Below are 17,021 nucleotides of genomic sequence, written 5' to 3'. Positions count from 1 at the left end.
CCATCAGGTGCGTTTGGAGTCAGCGGACGGACGCGGTGCGGCGCCGGCACGGTCCGAGCCCAGGCGATGCCGTCGGCGCGCAGCGGCCCCGTTGTTGCATCATCCTAGATGCTGCACCGTGAAGAGAAACAGGAAAAGGTAGAAGAAAACCCCCCGTCTGTATAGAAAGGAGGCATCCCGCTTTACGAAGGTCTTTACCAAGAATAGGAGGGGACAGAGCTAACCTGGTGGTGATACCCGGACGTTTTGTAACTTTTGGGGGAACTCCGATGATGAACAAGTCTGCGTAACTTACCCAACAAGTAAGCCAGAAGCTGAAGCACAAGAGAGGGAGAGATTTAAACTCACAAAAACTAGAAGAAGAGAAAGTAAACAATGCGGCAGCACTTGAGGCTTAGATCGGCCTAAATAGGCTTCGGGATTTTTCCCTGTGGGTGCCTCGCTCAGCGGCCCGTTGTTGCATCGTGGCGATGCTGCACTGTGAAGAAAACAGGAAAAGCTAGAGAGAAGAACCCCCCCCACCATCTATCTATCAAGGAGGCATCCCGCTTTAGAAGGTCTTTACCAAGAACAGGTAATATTCAAACGTTTTGTAACTTTAGGGGGAACTCTGAACACATCTGCCTAACTTATCCAACAGGAAAGTAAGACGCTGAAACAGAGATTTAAATTTAAGCTCATGACTAACTAGAAGAATAGAAATTAAACAATGCAACAGCACTTGACACTTGTTAGATTTGACCAAAATAGGCTTCCGGGTGCCTGGTGGTGGTGGTGGGGATGTAGGAATCTAGGAGACCCTCTGGGTGCCAGACTGGGGAGTGTGAGCCCAAAGCGAGTGCTCACCAAGAACTGAGAAGGGACTGGACTGGGACACATGGCAGTATGGAAAGATCTTGAAAACAGTGCCAGAAGTGTTGTGACAAAGAACTTAATGCTATTTCCATAAGACTGAGAAACAAGAGTTTTTTTTAAAAAGAATTACTTAATCTTATTTATCTTGATGATGATTATTATTTTGAAGTTGCTACAGGGCATGTGCACTCCAAGAGAACAGCTGAGAGAGAGAGAGACAGGGAAAGTGAGAGAGCAGACCACCAGGTCCCAGACTGGAACAGCATTTGACCTTGTGGGAGTCCAGCATGGTAACCACCACGCCCCCTCCTGGCCTCAGGCTGCTTTTAAAGAGAACAGAAATGTAGACATTAAACAGCTTTCAATAACTGCCTGGTGGGAGAAGGAAATGAAAACTAAAAAGTATAAGTAGTATTTTCATACATTTGCAAGGAGCTGAAAGCAATTCCATTTATAATAGCATCAAAAAGGACAAATAATTTAGGAAGAAATTTTTAAAAACACGTAACGTATATTTTGAAAACTGTAAAAAACATTCTTGAAAGAAATTTAAGATCTAAATAAATGAAATGGAAAAACATCCTTCTTATCTGCCACCATACCAAATAGTGTAGACTGGCGGCTTAAACAGAAATTTACTTCTCACAGTTCTGGAGGCTGGGAAGTCCAAGATAAAGATGTCAGCTGATTGAGTTTCTAGCGAGGGCCCTATTCCTGCATTGCAGAAAGACACCTTTTGCTGTATCTTCATAGGGTGGAGAGAAAGACCTGTTTCTCTTGTGTTCTTTTTCTTACAGGAGCGCACTAATCCTATTTATGAGGGCTCCATCCTTGTGACCTAATCACCTCCCAAAGACCCTGCTCCAAATATCATATCTAGGGGACTAGACTACAACATTAAGATTTTTGGAGAACACACACTTGCAGTCACAGCCGCTGTGGTTTGGCTGTCCCTCCAAAATTCACATGTTGGGATTTGATTATGTTACAAAGGTGGTAAGTGAAAATGTGATTTAATTATGGTGTCAAAAGATGGAGCTTTGACGAGGAGATTAGTGATTAGGTAGTTAGGGTGGGGCTCCCACAGTTGAGTTCTGGTAGAGTTGTAAAGAAAAATCAAACAGAAACTTTTAGACAGCTACTCTACTCAAGATCCTGCCTTCTACTACATTGGTGCCTCACCAGCAGATGACCCCTGGACCTTAACTTCCAAACCATGGACTAAATAACTCTATTTCTCTATAAATCACCCAGTCTCAGGTATTTCTATCAGCAATGCAATAACGGACCAAGCACATCCCCAAAAGGTGTTCATGGTTTGAAAAACTTAACATCGTCAAGATGGCAGTACTTCCCAAATTGATCTGCTGATTCAATGCAATTTCAGCCATATTCGTGGCTGACATCTTTGCAGAAACTGGTAAACTGCTTCTCAAATTCATATGGAATTGTAAGGGACGCATGGTAGTCAAAATAATCGTGGGAAAAAAAGAACCGAGTCGAAGGGATCTCATGTGGATTAATAAACGACTGTGAGCTAAGGGCCCGTGTACTGACTGACTCCTTCCTCCCACCCCCAAAATGTTGTTTGTTTCTGATTACATGGTGTTTGAGAGTGCCAGATCTCTGTTTTCTCCACAGGTCTCCCATAACTGAGTTCTCTTACAGCCACAGGTTCTCTGGAAGTGGAGATGGCAGGGAACACTCAGACTGCGTTTCTGAATGACAATGTCACCATTATCTGCAAGATCCCTGGTTCCCCACTCCTGGACATCAAGATTATAGGGATCACCTGGTTTCGCAAGAGTCCAAAATCTGGAATGGAAGTTAAGCTGTTTGAGTGTTTTGGAAAACACCGAACGGTATTCCGGCCTGGAGCCAGCGTGTCTCCAGTGAGGCTGAAGACAGGGGATGCCTCACTGCAGTTGCCTGATGTCCAGCTGTGGGAAACAGGAGAGTACCGATGTGAGGTGGTCGTCACCCCTCAGAAGGCAAAGGGGAGAGTCTGGCTGCACGTTCTGGGTAAGTGCCCAAGGGCAGTGGGTGCGCTACTTTGCTAAGGCTGCCGTAGTAAATTACCACCGGCTGGTGGCTTCAACAGCAGAGGTTCGTTGTGCACAAATGTGTGGGTTTCTTCTGAGCTTCCTCCCTTTGGCTGTCTTCTTGTGCCTTCATGTAGTCTTTCCTCCATGCACGTGTCTGTGTCCTGATTCCTTATAAGGACACCAGTCGGACTAGATTAGGGCCTACCTTAATGACTTCATTTTATTTCATTATCTCTTTTAAAGACCCTGCCTCCAAATATGGTTACAAACAGAAACTACAAATTCTGGGGGAAGACATAAGGATTTTAGGGGGACACAAGTCAGCCTGTAGGAGGGGAGCAATGTCTTTGAGCCTCCATAATTGTACGTAAGAATGAATTCCTCGTACATATTAATTTTGCAAATGGAGAGGTATATTTGTTAGGATGTGTTTTCTCTGAGAACCTGAACTAACAGTGGCTTTAAAAAATTAATATACTAGGGCCAGCAGGTGGCATGGTAGTTAGGGCACTGGACTCCCACATGGGAAACCACAGTTCAAGTCCCAGATGTGGCGACTTCAAACTCATGCCAGGCGCATGTGCGTGCATACCCAAAATCCCAAGAGGAGAATGGAAGAGAAGGGACTGAAGCATGGGTATCCCTCCTGGGGGAGAGTGATTTCTCACTTTCTCTCTGTCTCTTTCTTTGTCTCTGGCAAGCACACAAGCCCTATTACAAAAATCTCTCTCTCTAAAAAAATATTACTTTGTTTTTTAAGAACAGTTTTAGATTTATAGAAAAATTGCAAAGACAGTACAGAGAGGTCCCATATCGCTCCCTCTACCTTATTTCCTCTATTATTAATATCTTGCATTAATTTGATACATTTGATATAATTAAGGAACTGATATTGACATATTGCTGTGAATTAAAGCCCATCATTTATTCATTTCTCTTAGTTTTTACCTAACCTTTTTCCTTTCTAGGGTCCCATCTAGAATACCATGTTACATTGCATTGTCATGTGTTTTGGGGCTTTTCTGGGCTGTGACAATTTCTCAGACTTTCCTTGTTTTTGATGTCCTTGACAGTTTTAGGAGTCTTGGTCAGCTAGGTTGTAGGATGCCATTCTACTGGAATTTTTCTGCTGTTTTTCTCATAATTAGATTGAGGTTATTGGTTTTTAGAGAGCAGTCTTGGAGAGAGCGTGCCCTTTCATTGCATCACATCGGATCACATGATTCACGACTGATGCTGACTGTGATCACCTGATGACGTGGGGTCATCTGGTTTCTCCACTGTAACGTCACTCTTCCCTCCTGTGTCCATCCTGTACCCTGCAAAACAAAGTCACTAGTGTAGCCCACGCCCAAGGGGCAGGAGGTGATGCACCGCCTCCTTTGGGGTGGAATATCCACATTTATTTGAAATTCTTCTGCAGAGGAGATTTGTCTCTTCCCCTCCCCCCATTTATTAATGCTTTCAATCTTTCATTTATATCATTAGAGATGGAAGGATATTTATTTTATACTTAGGTTCTACTCTAATGCCGCTTTGTGTATTCTCTGGCGCAGCTTGCTCCGTCTCGGCCATCGGGAGCTCTCTTGGTGGTCTTCCGTGCCCCTTTCACATGTCCTGGTCATTTTGTGTGTGTTCCTTCAGTACGTTTTACTTTCTGGCACTGTAAGATGCTCCAGGGTCATCTTGCTTGAATAATTCCTGTTCTAATCCTAGAATCAGATACTTGGCTAAGGAGCCTTGATCCTTCTGATTGGAAGATGATTTTAGAAACGAGCTCTGGGCACTAGGGGTGCTTGTGCTACTGGGCTGTCATTGCTTCTTTTTCAGCTGATAGAGCAAAGTATGTGTGTGTGCTCCTCCATAAACATTTTGTGTGTAATCATTTGTATCTATGCAAATGAATTCAACACGAGTTCTTAATATCTCCACTTCAATTTATCACCACGTGGACCGTGCTAGCTTTTCCTATTGCTAATCTGACACTCCCACGTCAGTCGAAGCTTCCCACCATTCTCCATCTGCTTCATTAATTCCAAATAGCAGAATTGTTAACCTGCGCCCCTGTGAGAAACAATTGTACTACTTAGAGTACTGTGCTTATTTGTGATTCCTTTGCCTTTAGTCTTAGAGACTTCATTCATTAACAAAGTTACTTGATCAGCACCTTTCTTCCATTGCCCGCAGTGAGGCTGTTTCATACATTGATAATAAAGTTGGGTGTGCTTGTCACAATCTGCATTCTTTCTTGGGATCCTTGGAACTCCTAAATGGTGTGTGTGTGTGTGTGTGTGTGTGTGTGTGTGTGTGTGTGTGTGTTTATGTACATATCTTAAGGTTGACTCTGTGTTGTACATTTGTATAGTTTTAGCGAAAGCATACTGTCCTGTATCCATCATTACAGTGTTATAGAGAACCGTTTTCACGCTGTAAAATCGCTTTGTTCTTCGCCTGTTTGCTTCTTCCACTGAACCTCTTGCACTATTGATATTTTTACTGTCTACACTTTAGACCTTTCCAAAGTATTATATAATTGTCACTATCTAGTACATAGCCTTCCCAGGCTAGCTTTTTTCACTTAGCAATATACATGTAAAGTCTATGATATATTCTGAGTTAATTGTTGTGAAAAGTGTAAGGTCTACATCTAGATTCCATGGGGTTTTTTTGGTTTGTTTGTTATAAGGTGTGTGCACTCACTAGAAAAACAGAGAGAGACAGGAAGCAAGGAATCACCCCCTCAGGGAGATGGCCATGCCATCTTCTCTCCTCCAATCTCCTCTCGGGATCTTGGGCATGCACACACACGCGCCTGGCGTGAGGTTAAGCCACTGGGTCTGCGGTTTTGAGTCCTGGACCCGGCGGATTAAACTCACGCCGGGCGCATGTGTGTGAATGCCCAAGATCCTGGGATGTAGCTATTACACCATCTGCTGGTCCCCTTTTTAAAAATATTTTTCTGTGAAAAAATGGGTCATCATTTTCCCAACAGTCCAATATGTAATTCCTCATTATTACATGATGAGGAGTTTTTTTTCATCTCCTGCAATTTGTTGGTTTTCTGTTGCATGTCATTGAGCTTCATTATAATCAATATTCTGAATTGTGTTTCTGACATCTCTGCAATTTCCTGTATTTTATCCATTATTAGTGAGGAGTTATGTGTTCCTTTGGGAGAGACATATTTCCTTGGGTTTTTTTTTTTTTTTTTTCGTATTTCCCATGTCCCTGCATTGAATGTTAGGCATCTGGTGAAGTACTTACGTTTTCCTGATTTTTTTTTTTTGGAGAGGTTTTTGCTATAGGGTGGGTATGCTCGCCAGAGAGACAGAGAGCGACAGGGAGACAGAAAGAGAAATCACGCCTCGGGGGGGGGGCCACACCGCAATCCCTTCTCCTCCATTCTCCTCTCAGGATCTTGGGCACACATGCACACGCGCCCAGCATGAGTTTAAGCCACCGGGTCCGGGACTCGAACCGCAGTCGACTACATGGGAGTTCAGTGACATAGCCATTACACTAACTGGGAGGTCCACGTTTTCCTGATTTATAGAGTAGATTTTCCAATGGAGTCAGCGTGGCCCTCCACCCAGGTGCAGCCTTGTCACACTGGTCCAGGAGAAGCTGGATGCCAGCTGAGTCTTTCAGTCCAGGCAGAACTTTTATGGCCTGTCTGCAAGGCCCAGGATTGGGGCGGCCCTCAGGGCCTGGATGCTGACCTGGCAAGTTTGTCTGGATGGGCTGAAGGCAAGCCTATCTGTGAGACCCAGGAAGCAGGTCCTGTGTGTCCTGCACGGAATAGCTGAGAGCGGCACAGCCCTCACAACTCAGATGGAGTCTTGGAAAGGCGATCTGGAAGAGTCAAGAGGTAGCCTTTGTCGATTTGAGTCTGTCTGCCCAAGGAGCCTGCTGAGCCCGCCTACAGTTCCTGGGGATGGAGTGGTCCTCAGAACCCCAATGTGGCCCTGGAAAATAGTCTAGGAGGGGCCAGAAGACAGCTGTGCTAGGTGTGAGGTGACTGTGTCATGCCCTCTGGGATCAGGAGGTGGTTTGTGGTGGTGCCCCACTGACCTGAAGGGGGAATCACTGGTGGTGCCCCCTTTTCTGTCAGGTACCTTCCCTTTCCTTTGCCCACACTTGCAGTTCAGGGAGGTCCTGGAAAGCTGTGCTGGGGTTGGCCTCAGTTGGGACAGTTACCCACTCCCTGTGACTTCAGTCTGAGTGGAGGGAGAGTGCAGGCCTGTCTGCCAGTCAGGAGGAAGGGTTCGGCTTCCTTGGTCTCTGTTGTGGGGGTGCTCCTGTACACCACAGTCTGATGGAAGTGGGGATGCACAGAGTTCTTGGTCTTTAATGTGATGGGGCTGGTAGGCTTCAGCTGTTGGGGGTGTTCACCCCAGTTCTCCTGATCACAGTCTCTTCTCTGTTATTTCCTCCACTCCCACAACATGGTGGAGATGCCAGGTCGCCTGGTCTTGATCGTAATCCAAGCTCCAACCACTGTCAGCTTCCAAGATTGCCCAGCTCCTGTGGCTCGAGGAGGGGTAGGGTGGGAGGCCCAGTGTCTTCTCTGCAGTGGTCCATCCACGTACTCCCCTGGGATGTGTGTTAGCTCCAGGCCAGCTTTGTTGCTCTTCTATAGGTGGGGAGTGCTGGGGTCTGAGGTGAGAGTGTGGACATCGGAGTTCTGGAAGAGAGGACTCTCCCCCATGGCAAGGGAGGGCTCCAGAGCCTTACTGAATTCAGATGATTGAGTCCCTCGCTGCCTTTCCAAGTACAGATTCAGCGTTCCAGAAGCAACCACCATATTTTTCTTGCTCTTCTTCCATCTCACGTCACTCCTCTGCTGAAAGTATATTTATTCAAAGTTTTAAGCCTTTCTTCCCAGAGAGATACCATGATGGGTGTTTCTAGTCAGCTATCTTGAGCCCTTCCCAACTTCTCTGGTTTTAAATGATAATTGTATATGTTACATGTTCTCACCTAGCTTTTATATCAATTAAAATATTTCTAGTAGTTTCCCTAGATTTTGAAATGTATGTTTACAAATAATCTAAGTCTACTTTCAAACAATGATTGCTTCATGGGAAGGTAGTACATGTACCTAATAGCACAGTGTTCCCCATTGCTCTCTCCCATTGCTTGTGGCATTGCTGTCCTTTGTTCTACTTCTCCATAGCTACCATCTCTCCATACACTGTTGCTATTACTATTTAGGACGATTATGTACTAGGCTTGTTGTCCTCGAGTTTCCCTTCTTAGAGTCTGCTTTGTTACTCTCTCGGTCATTATCTGTTATACTGTCACCCTACTGTATGTGTATATTTTCTTTATCCATTCCTCTCTCTTGATAGACACTTTGGTTGATTTCTAATATTGGCCATTGTGAATAATGCTGCAGTAAATATTTTGGTACAGATATCTTTTTTTCAGGGGAGGTGTTTGGTACAGGGTCCATGCGCTTGCCAGAGAGACAGAGATAGGGAGAGAGAAATCATCCCCCAAGGGATGCCACAATCCCTTCTTCTCCATTCTTCTCATGGGATTTTGGGCATGCACACAAACACCCCCAGCATGAGTTTTAAGCTGCCAGGTCTGAAACTCAAACCATGGTTGACCACATGGCAGTTCAGTGATGAAGCCATTATGCCTTCTGCTGGTCCTGGTACAGATACCTTAACTAGAGTCCCCATCTTTAAAAGAGTGGGCATCCCATATTCTTTGTCTTGTCTGGCTGCAGGGGCAATAGTGCACATATGTGTAGGTGTGCTAGAAGCCATTTCCACCATAGGCTGGGAGAGGGATAAAAGGGAAGCTGGGTGCAGGCCCAACTCTGTATGCCTTCTCTCCTTTGGCAGCTCATCCAACCAGCGCATTGTTTCCAGAGAAACCTGTGGTGAAAGGTAATGAAGACAATCATACTGTGGGTAAGTCAAGTGGGTTCTACCCGGAAGCCATTAACATAACGTGGGAAAAGTGGACCCTGATGGTTCCCCACTATCTAGAAATTTCTGAGGGCATCATTGATCACATCATCAAGAATGAGGATGGCATATTTAATATCACTAGCAGCTCCAAGCTGAAGCCCTCTTTGTGAGATAATGGGACCATCTACCAGTGTATGGTATGGCACAAGTCCTTGCTCACCCCCTTAAGGTTTAATTTCTCCATGGCTCTGATAGGTCAGAGTCTCCCTGGACATTTCCCCTACTCTTCACCTTGACAGGATATAATAAAAGTCTTTGGTTCCCAGTCAGTCTAGGGTCTCTACTTAGGGATGATGGAGAAGGAGAGAAAGCTTAGACTGGAAAGACCAAGCTAGGGTTTGGCCTAACTCAGCCCCAGAGTTAGCAATCCAGATTAGGTCCCCATATGAGGGCAGATGGCTTGATAGGTAGAGAGTGTGATGTTAGTTGTCAGGTAGAAACCAAGGTTATCTGTCAGCTCAAGGCAGCTTCAGCATATTGCTTGGACTGCTGGGGAAATGGGGACAAGATTCAGAGGATAAAGGGCTGTCAGGGACCAGGGATCAGCCCTGCCAACAGCCCATGTAGTGTGGCTCCAGGTCCACTGTAGACTGCTCTCTGGTAGAGGCTGGCCTGGTAGTTCTGTCTTATGGGCTGTATCCCAAGATGTAAAGGCATGGTAGATACCCAGGCTTTCTCCAGGCACACTCCTTCTGTTGGTGGGCTGGGGTTTTAGGAGCTCATATCCTGATTTTCCTGGTAGTGACTCTGGTCTTGAGTGAGGATGACCCTGCTGTCAAATGCATCTCCCAGTAGCTGAGAGGAGTAAGGAAGGCAGGGACTGAGCAGGGCCCTGGGGAGTGTATTCTGGGTGTGCCAAATGGATCCCGGGATGGGAGAGAGGAATTGTTCTTGGAAGAAAGGACTAGGGGTAAGTGGGTGGTGTATGCAAGGGTGCACACAGGGTATGTGTGGGGCCTGGGGAGCATTACATTGAAACATGTCTGCATGGTATGAGGGTCTGTCTGGGCGGCAGGTGTATGAGTGATATACAATGGAACAGGAGTAGAGAAGCTTCGAAGATGCATGTGGCATGTGTATGTGGTCTGCGCTGTGTCGGTGGTGAGTGCTAATACGTTGTGTGATGTGTGAGGACATATGTGATAAGAATGGAGATGCTAAGACATGGAGCAGACGTTTGGTTGGTAGATCTCTGACAGAGAAAATGACATACAGCTGCATAAATATTACCAGCAGTTGTGTGGTCTCTTTGGCCCTTGCCAGTAGATTTCTCCCAGTAGGTTTACTCTTGATGTTGTCCTTTTCTTTCTCTTTGCAGAATCTGAGAGGACACATGTCTGGTGGATTCCTTCTTTAATCATTATTGGACTGATTATACTGGTGTCTTCATGTGTTTGGAAAAGGTAAGGAATTCTCAAGTAAAATTTATCCCTGTGTTTCCGAGATGGCTGCAGGAGTTCAAGGATCATAACCAGTGAATAATGTTGGGGAGTTCTCATTACTGATGTTGGAGTAGTTTTTTTTTTTAAAGAATAATTTATTTATTTATTTAAATTTGACCAGAGAGGGACAGAGTGAGAGAGAGCGAGAAACATGGAAAGTGAGAAAGCAAGCCACCAGATCCAAGACTCAAACTGGTTGGCCATGTGGGAGTCCAGCACCCTTAACCACCGAGCCACCTGCCGGCCCGATGCTGGAGTATTGTAAATATGGTGTGAGTTTGTGGTATGTGGCTTTTTCTAATGTTGTGTTGGGGAAGAACTTTCCCATCTGATCTCCATATGTTAGCTTGGGACTCTGGGGAGATTCCTGGAAAACTTCTTCCTATCTCTCCACACTGTACAAATCTCACTGTGAATTGAACCTGACTTTATTAGTTCAGACCAGACCTTAAAACTATGTACAGGCTGCATTGTTGTTCTGATATATGTAGAAACTATGGCTCAGAGAGAGGAATTCTTTTCCCCAGTTGCTCACATTTTGTTAATACCTCAATGGAACACCTTACCACCAGATTTCACTGTTTTGACTAAGAATTTCTAACCTTTGCTAGATGTTTCTAAGTGAATACATGTTTCCAAACATGTTTATCTTTGAAAAACTAGCAAACAAAATAGCTCATGCTTTACAGGCCCAAGAGACCAGAGTAAGTATGTTAGTTAAGATGGTTCTGGATAATAAATTGCCCTTGATTATTTATGGGCCTGCCAAGGCAAAAATCTGTGCAGTAGCTAATATATCTCATCCTAAATGCTTTAGAAAAGCTAGATTAAATTAAATAAAAAAGGATGCTTAAAGTTGGCCAGCTGATTCATGGAATCTTCTGGTTGGTTTGAGACCATTGAGAAAACTGGTTATAAACTGGTTTTAGAATGTTTCTTGTGCTATCTGTAATATTACTTGGCTTTCTTTGGTCTGATATCCAGGTACTATCATAGTAACCTTAACATCCAACAATAATACTCCTTGAAAAAGACAAGAAAGCCTTTATGATCAGCCTCTATCCTGCAATAGTTTACAGAGGAGGCTTCAGTCCTTCATGGTCCCCTATGTTCATGTCTGATGTCATGGACATCATTTTGTAGTGTCTGCCAGTCATCTGACTTGCTTCAGCCAGTGTAGTGAGATGGAAGTGAAGGCATGCCAGTTTATACTGTGGTGGTGAATTCTGGGTGTCAACTTGACTGGATTGAAGGATGCCTGGAAAGCTGATGAAACTGTGTGTGTGTGTGTGTGTGTGTGAGAGAGAGAGAGAGAGAGAGAGAGAGAGAGAGAGAGACACAGAGAGAGTGTTACCAGACAAGTAACAGTGTTGCCATGTGAGTCAGTGGACTAAGAAAGGAAGACCCACTTCAAAGTGAGTAGGCAGCATCCAGTCAGTTGGGAATGTGGAAGAGATAAACAGAGAAAGTGGGGTTCTGATTTCTTCTCTCCCTCTCTTCTCTGTCTCCATCTCTCTCCCCTTCTCCTTTCAGAGCATGCTGTGTTCCACTGCTGTACATTCCGCCTGCTCCAACGCTACTCTTCCTCTTGGCTCTTGGCTGCCATTTGCTCCTGCCAGTTCCTGGGCCCTGTACCTCTCTAGCCAACCAGACTCTAAGTTCTTTAACTTATGTTTTCTGGACTCATACTGGCTGCTGCTGGAGGGATCGCAGGTGTGTGGCCTCCTGAAGGCCTTCTTCAACCTGGGACTGGAACTGTACCAGCTTCCCTGCTTCTGGGTCTTTCAGAAGATTCTCTAGCTTGCAGATATTTTACTGTAGGACTTCACCTTGTGGTCCTGTGAGATAATTCTTAGAATTGCCCTTTTTACATATGTATTTATCCTGCTGATTCAGGTAAGCCCGCTGGAGGATGAGAGACACAGGAAACAGAGCCAGGTTGCTCTGGCAGAGATCGGCCTAGATCAGATGCCAGTCTCCAGCTCTGCATGACCAGATCTCTCTGAGCTCAGCATATCTGATACAGCCAACTCTCCAATACATGAGAAATACTTATTTTTGTGAAGCCTCAGTTTGGAACCAGCAGATGGCGTAATGGTTATCTGGCTGGACTCCCACATGGCTGACCACGGTTCAAGTCCCAGACCCAGAGGCTTGAAACTCACACCAGGCACGTGTGCGTGCATGCCCAAAATCCTGAGAGGAGAATGGAGGAGAAGGGATTGTGGTGTGGCCATCCTCTCTGGGGGGTTGATTTCTCGCTTTCAGTCTCTCTGTCTCTCTCTGTCATGCACATGTGCCCTATAGCAAAAATCTAATTAAAAAAAAGAAAAAAAAGAAGCCACCTCTGTTTTGGGCTGGCTTGATACACAGCAGAAGCTAGCCAATACAGCTCAGGAACTGAGCTTTGACCAAATGGAGTTGGGCAGTCATAGAGAGCTCCTGAGACCTCTTCTGAGAGAAGCTTCTTGTGAGGAGAGCACTCCTCTAACAGGCGCTAGCCATGGCATCTCGGATCTGCTGCAGAATTTGAGCTGATTCCTGGCTCTTCCCAGACTCCTCCAGCCTGAGCAAGGCAAGAGGTCCTTGGTGGGAAGCTCAGACTTTCTTAGAGTTGTGGGCTGAAGCTCTTCCTACTCACTGTTCCCGCGTTCGTCCTGCCTTTCCCTTCATAGCCAGCCTGCAGTGTGGTCTAAAGGCTTTCCCTGCCTACTCCCTCTCCTCCTTATTTTTCACATGAATTACCCCTAATAACTCTCTTAAACTTCTAACTCTGTCTTTTTAATATTTATTTATTTATTGAGAGAGTAAGGGAAGGAGAGATGCTCTTAACAGGGCCTTGCCACGCCACGATCCTCCTCATTAGCCAGGATCACAGGTACATGCAGGAGCGCCTGGTATATTCGGTCCAACCAGGAATCTGAACCCGGGCCTCCCATGTGGCTCCAGCATTGTGCACTGGTGCCCTCCGGCCTGCACCTCCGCCGCCAGGCCTTGAACTCTGTTTTGAAAGTTGAGGGACTCGTTAATTATGAGGGAAATGATGCGTGCATTTGCTCTTTGAGATGCAGGAGCCACCTGAACAATGGCAGCAGTTCTTACACAGAAAGGCGGCAGTGATCCAAACATTCTCAGAGAATTGTACGTAACTACAGCAGAAACAGACTGTTTCCAGCTGCTCACCTGGAGGCAGAACTCTGGTATGATTGGCATTCTTTGACTTCGATGGATAAAAATCCAAAGACACAGGAGAAATTTTGAAAAATAGTCAAAGACTCTGTCAGAACTATACCTCGCTGACTCCTTTCTGCATTAATCTGAAGTTACTCTTCCTTTCCCCATCATCACAGCATTATGAGAAAAACCGAAATTGATCAAACGGAACAAACAGAAGCAAGGCTGCTCGGTGCCTGAAGCACAGCTTGGGACTGATGGTCTGGGGGGAGGAGTTGGGGGCACATTTGTGCTGCAGAGGCTGATAGCACTTCAGGGAGGAAAAGCACGTGACTTTCCAGGAGAGGATCAGCCTGTGCCTGAGCTGAAGGAGGCTCTGGGCAGTGCTGTCCTGTGCTCGCACCTGCACACGGTTGCTTCGCCCTGGGAAAGTAATTCACTGGGCGTTGCAAATGCACTTTGTACCACCCGTCACATGCATTAGCGTCAGTGCCTGGAAGGACCAGGTCAGAGGAGTGGCAGAGATTCACACAGCTGATCAGGACCTAGACTGGCAAGTCCATGCAACCTGTCCTTCCTGTCACTCCAGAGTCGGCCCTTCCCAGAGTGGAAATAGAATAGGGTGTAGGGACCACCTGCTTTCCTCTCCATGAAGATGTGTAGCTTTCCCAGGGAGGCAGGGGTGAATGCTTAGAGTCCTGAAAAGAACAGGGGACTGTAAGGCTAGACAGGTAGTTAGAGAGGACCAGTGGCTGGCATGGTGGTTAAGGCACTGGACACTCCCACATGCTGACTATGGTTCAAGTCCCAGACCTGATGCCTTGCTTTCTCACTTTCCCTTTGTGTGTGTGTGTCTCTCTCTTGTTAAGTTAAAAAGGAATGAATGAATAATTTAAATTAAATTAAATTAAATAATTCCTTTAAAGAAAGAAGGCAGTCAGAGCTTGAAGTCCAAGGCTGAGAACCTTGACCCAGAAGATGATGGGGAAACCACTGGAGTTATTTCTCCCAGGAGGGAATGCCCCGGCCCTTGTAAGACCACTCTGGTGGGTGCGTGGCAAGGGAACTGCAGAGGATGAGAGGCTGTTGGGGATGTAGACAGCACTGCAACACGACTCACTTCTCACCCAGTTCTGACTTTCGTCCCACTGTGACTCCTCTCTAGCTGCTTTGAAGCTAGAATAGAGCTCTGGTTCTTCGGACCTGCCCCAGGCTGACTCTGATACGCAGAATATGTGTCTTCTTCCCCCATGTCTTCTGCACATCATGCTATTACAGAGTATCTGACGCTTGGGCCTGGGGAGACCTCAGAGGCTCTGGGCGCCCACAGGCCTGTGAGCAGCCAGACCTACGCAAGTTCCCCAGAAAAGTTCTCCCCAGGAAAGGATGCAAGTGGGTAGCTCAAGTGAAAGACAGAGCTGGAAGGTTGCCACCTGTGGAAAGAGAGTCCTGCAAAAATTGATTCTCTCTAGCAGAAAGGCCAGATCTATACCTTATTGGGTCTCATGTAGACCTCGGAGTGTGAATGGCTGGTTTGGGGAGGTTTTTGCAGACTAGCAAAGAGTGTCACAACAGGAAGAGGACAGCATGGCTTCCTCCGGTTGTGGAGCTCAGGCCAGAGGCCCAGGACACCTGTCACACCATTCATGTGACTTCGGATGCAGATGTACCCCCATCTGATTGACTGTGGGAGAATAACCTGGATGACAACGACCTGACACGGAGAGGATGGAGGATTCCATCTAGAAGGTGGTGAGCTCACTATGCACAGGGGTCAGAGAAGCTGCCAGTGAGGTCCTTCTGGCCCTGCCACGTTTGAGACATCATCTAGACTGTTACACCACAGCCGAGCATGCTGTCAGCCTTGAATCTGGGACCTCGGGATCCTCTTTTGTTCTTAGACTGCAAACAACTGTCTCTCTGCAGTGTATTGGCAGTTAAGTAAGGTGTATTCCTGCTAAAAACTGGAGCTCAGATTTCTGGAACTGGCAGGGGAAAGAGAACTTTGGCACTAGACAGACTTAGGTCCAGATCTTGGGCCTGCCACCCACTAGCTGTGAGATCTTAGCAAATTACCTCCTGCCTATATACTCAGTGTTTATGTCCACCTGTGATGTTCTTATTAAATCCTAATGCCAAAGGTGATAGTATTAGGAGGTGGGATTCTTGGGAGGTGATTAGGTCATGCAAGTGGATTCTCATAAATGGGATTCATGCCCTTTCTATAAAAGGTCCCAGAAAGATCCCTTACAGCTTTTCCCATGTGCACTTCTTGCCACGTGAGGTTCCAGTGGCCAGACCGAACCAGAAAGAAGGCCCTTTCTGGAATCTGCTGGTAACTGATCTTGAACTTCCCAATCTCCAGAACTATGAGAATAAATTTCTGTTTACAAGCCACTCGATTTCTGGTATTTTGTTATAGTCACCCAAATGCACAAAGACACCTCCAGTTCTGCACCATCTTCTCATTTATAAACTGTGCTACTTCTGGGCCACGGTGACACGTGGTCCTTCCCTTCCCCTTCCCAGGGGGCCAAGAGTAGTCAGCTCTGCAGACTGGGTGAGGGCTAACTCGGGCTGCTCTGTTTGCTCTTATATGATGGTGAGTAAGTCCTGGCAGGAACAAACTTCTCACAGAAGTTCCTGCTGGGCTAAGGGGAGCTCTGGGGAGTTTCCATATCCGGTTTAGACCACTGCCTTAAAGGCACCACAGATGGACAAAACAACCCAGGGAAGTCAATAAGAGCTTGGTCCAGCTGCCCATCCAGGTCTGGAAGTTTCCAGTTTCTTTCTAAAATAACCTTTAAGGCTGGGAGGATCTCCCTAAGAGTAGATGGAAAACCTAGACAGCAGCCTCAATTTTCTGGGATCAAGTAGGTCTTCTCTGTGACCAGCAGGTGGCGCTGAGCCGTCAGTTCTACCGGCTTCAGGCTGTTACCACCAGCTTAAGGTCCTTGAGCAGGTGGAAGGTGGTTACTCTGGATGGGGCTCTAAGGATGGTGCTGCCAACTGGGTTCCTCATAAGTGTGTCTGCGGTTCTCCCGCTAAGGGCAGCTAAGCTGAATCCCAAGAGGTAGGCCCCCAGAAGCCTGGGTTGGCTCTAATCAATGTTTCGCCCCTTCTCGCTGTAAACCAGAAATGGGTTAGTTTTGCAAGGGAAAGTGTCAATGCTGGAGGGACCGTCTAGGTGCAGGGAGAGGGCAGCTTAGGGCTCAGACCAGAGCAACTTCCTGGCCCTTTAGGCCCTGCCCCTGGAGCAGCCTGGGACTGGCCCTCAGCGATCTGACTGCAGCCCTGTCTGCAGGCCTCACGCGGCAGCAGTAGCACTGGCTTCTTGTCCTGTACATCATCCACCCACCATATCTTCATTCAGTACTTGGTGCCTTGCACAGTGCTGAGTCAGACAGAGTCCCTGACCTCAAGGGGCTACAGACTTGGGGGTCAGGAGACAGACCCATAAACACAGGTGAAAAGGAGAATGCTTGTAGCACAAAGCAGAGAAGGGATTGGCTTTTCCCAGG

The 17,021-nt window shown here is 46.5% G+C and overlaps 1 protein-coding gene across 2 annotated transcripts in view; it reads left to right on the top strand.

Moving 5' to 3' along the window:
• Window positions 1–15,893, top strand: part of NCR3LG1 (natural killer cell cytotoxicity receptor 3 ligand 1) — a 24,837-nt gene extending 8,944 nt beyond the window's left edge. Inside the window, exons 3-6 of one of the 2 annotated variants that reach the window (XM_027768574.1) lie at window positions 2,524–2,877; window positions 8,756–8,824; window positions 10,203–10,287; window positions 13,392–15,893. In XM_027768574.1, coding sequence (XP_027624375.1) covers window positions 2,524–2,877; window positions 8,756–8,824; window positions 10,203–10,287; window positions 13,392–13,446 — 563 coding nt within the window. In that variant the 3' untranslated portion in view covers window positions 13,447–15,893. The remainder of the gene's footprint in view (window positions 1–2,523; window positions 2,878–8,755; window positions 8,825–10,202; window positions 10,288–13,391) is intronic. The other variant, XM_027768576.1, reaches the window with a different exon arrangement.
• Window positions 15,894–17,021: the final 1,128 nt, after the last annotated feature.

This window comes from Tupaia chinensis, unplaced genomic scaffold (genome assembly GCF_000334495.1).
Source record: "Tupaia chinensis unplaced genomic scaffold, TupChi_1.0 Scaffold000077_1, whole genome shotgun sequence".
In the NCBI taxonomy this organism is placed as follows: domain Eukaryota; kingdom Metazoa; phylum Chordata; class Mammalia; order Scandentia; family Tupaiidae; genus Tupaia; species Tupaia belangeri.
This window is presented reverse-complemented; position numbering and strand designations above follow the sequence as displayed.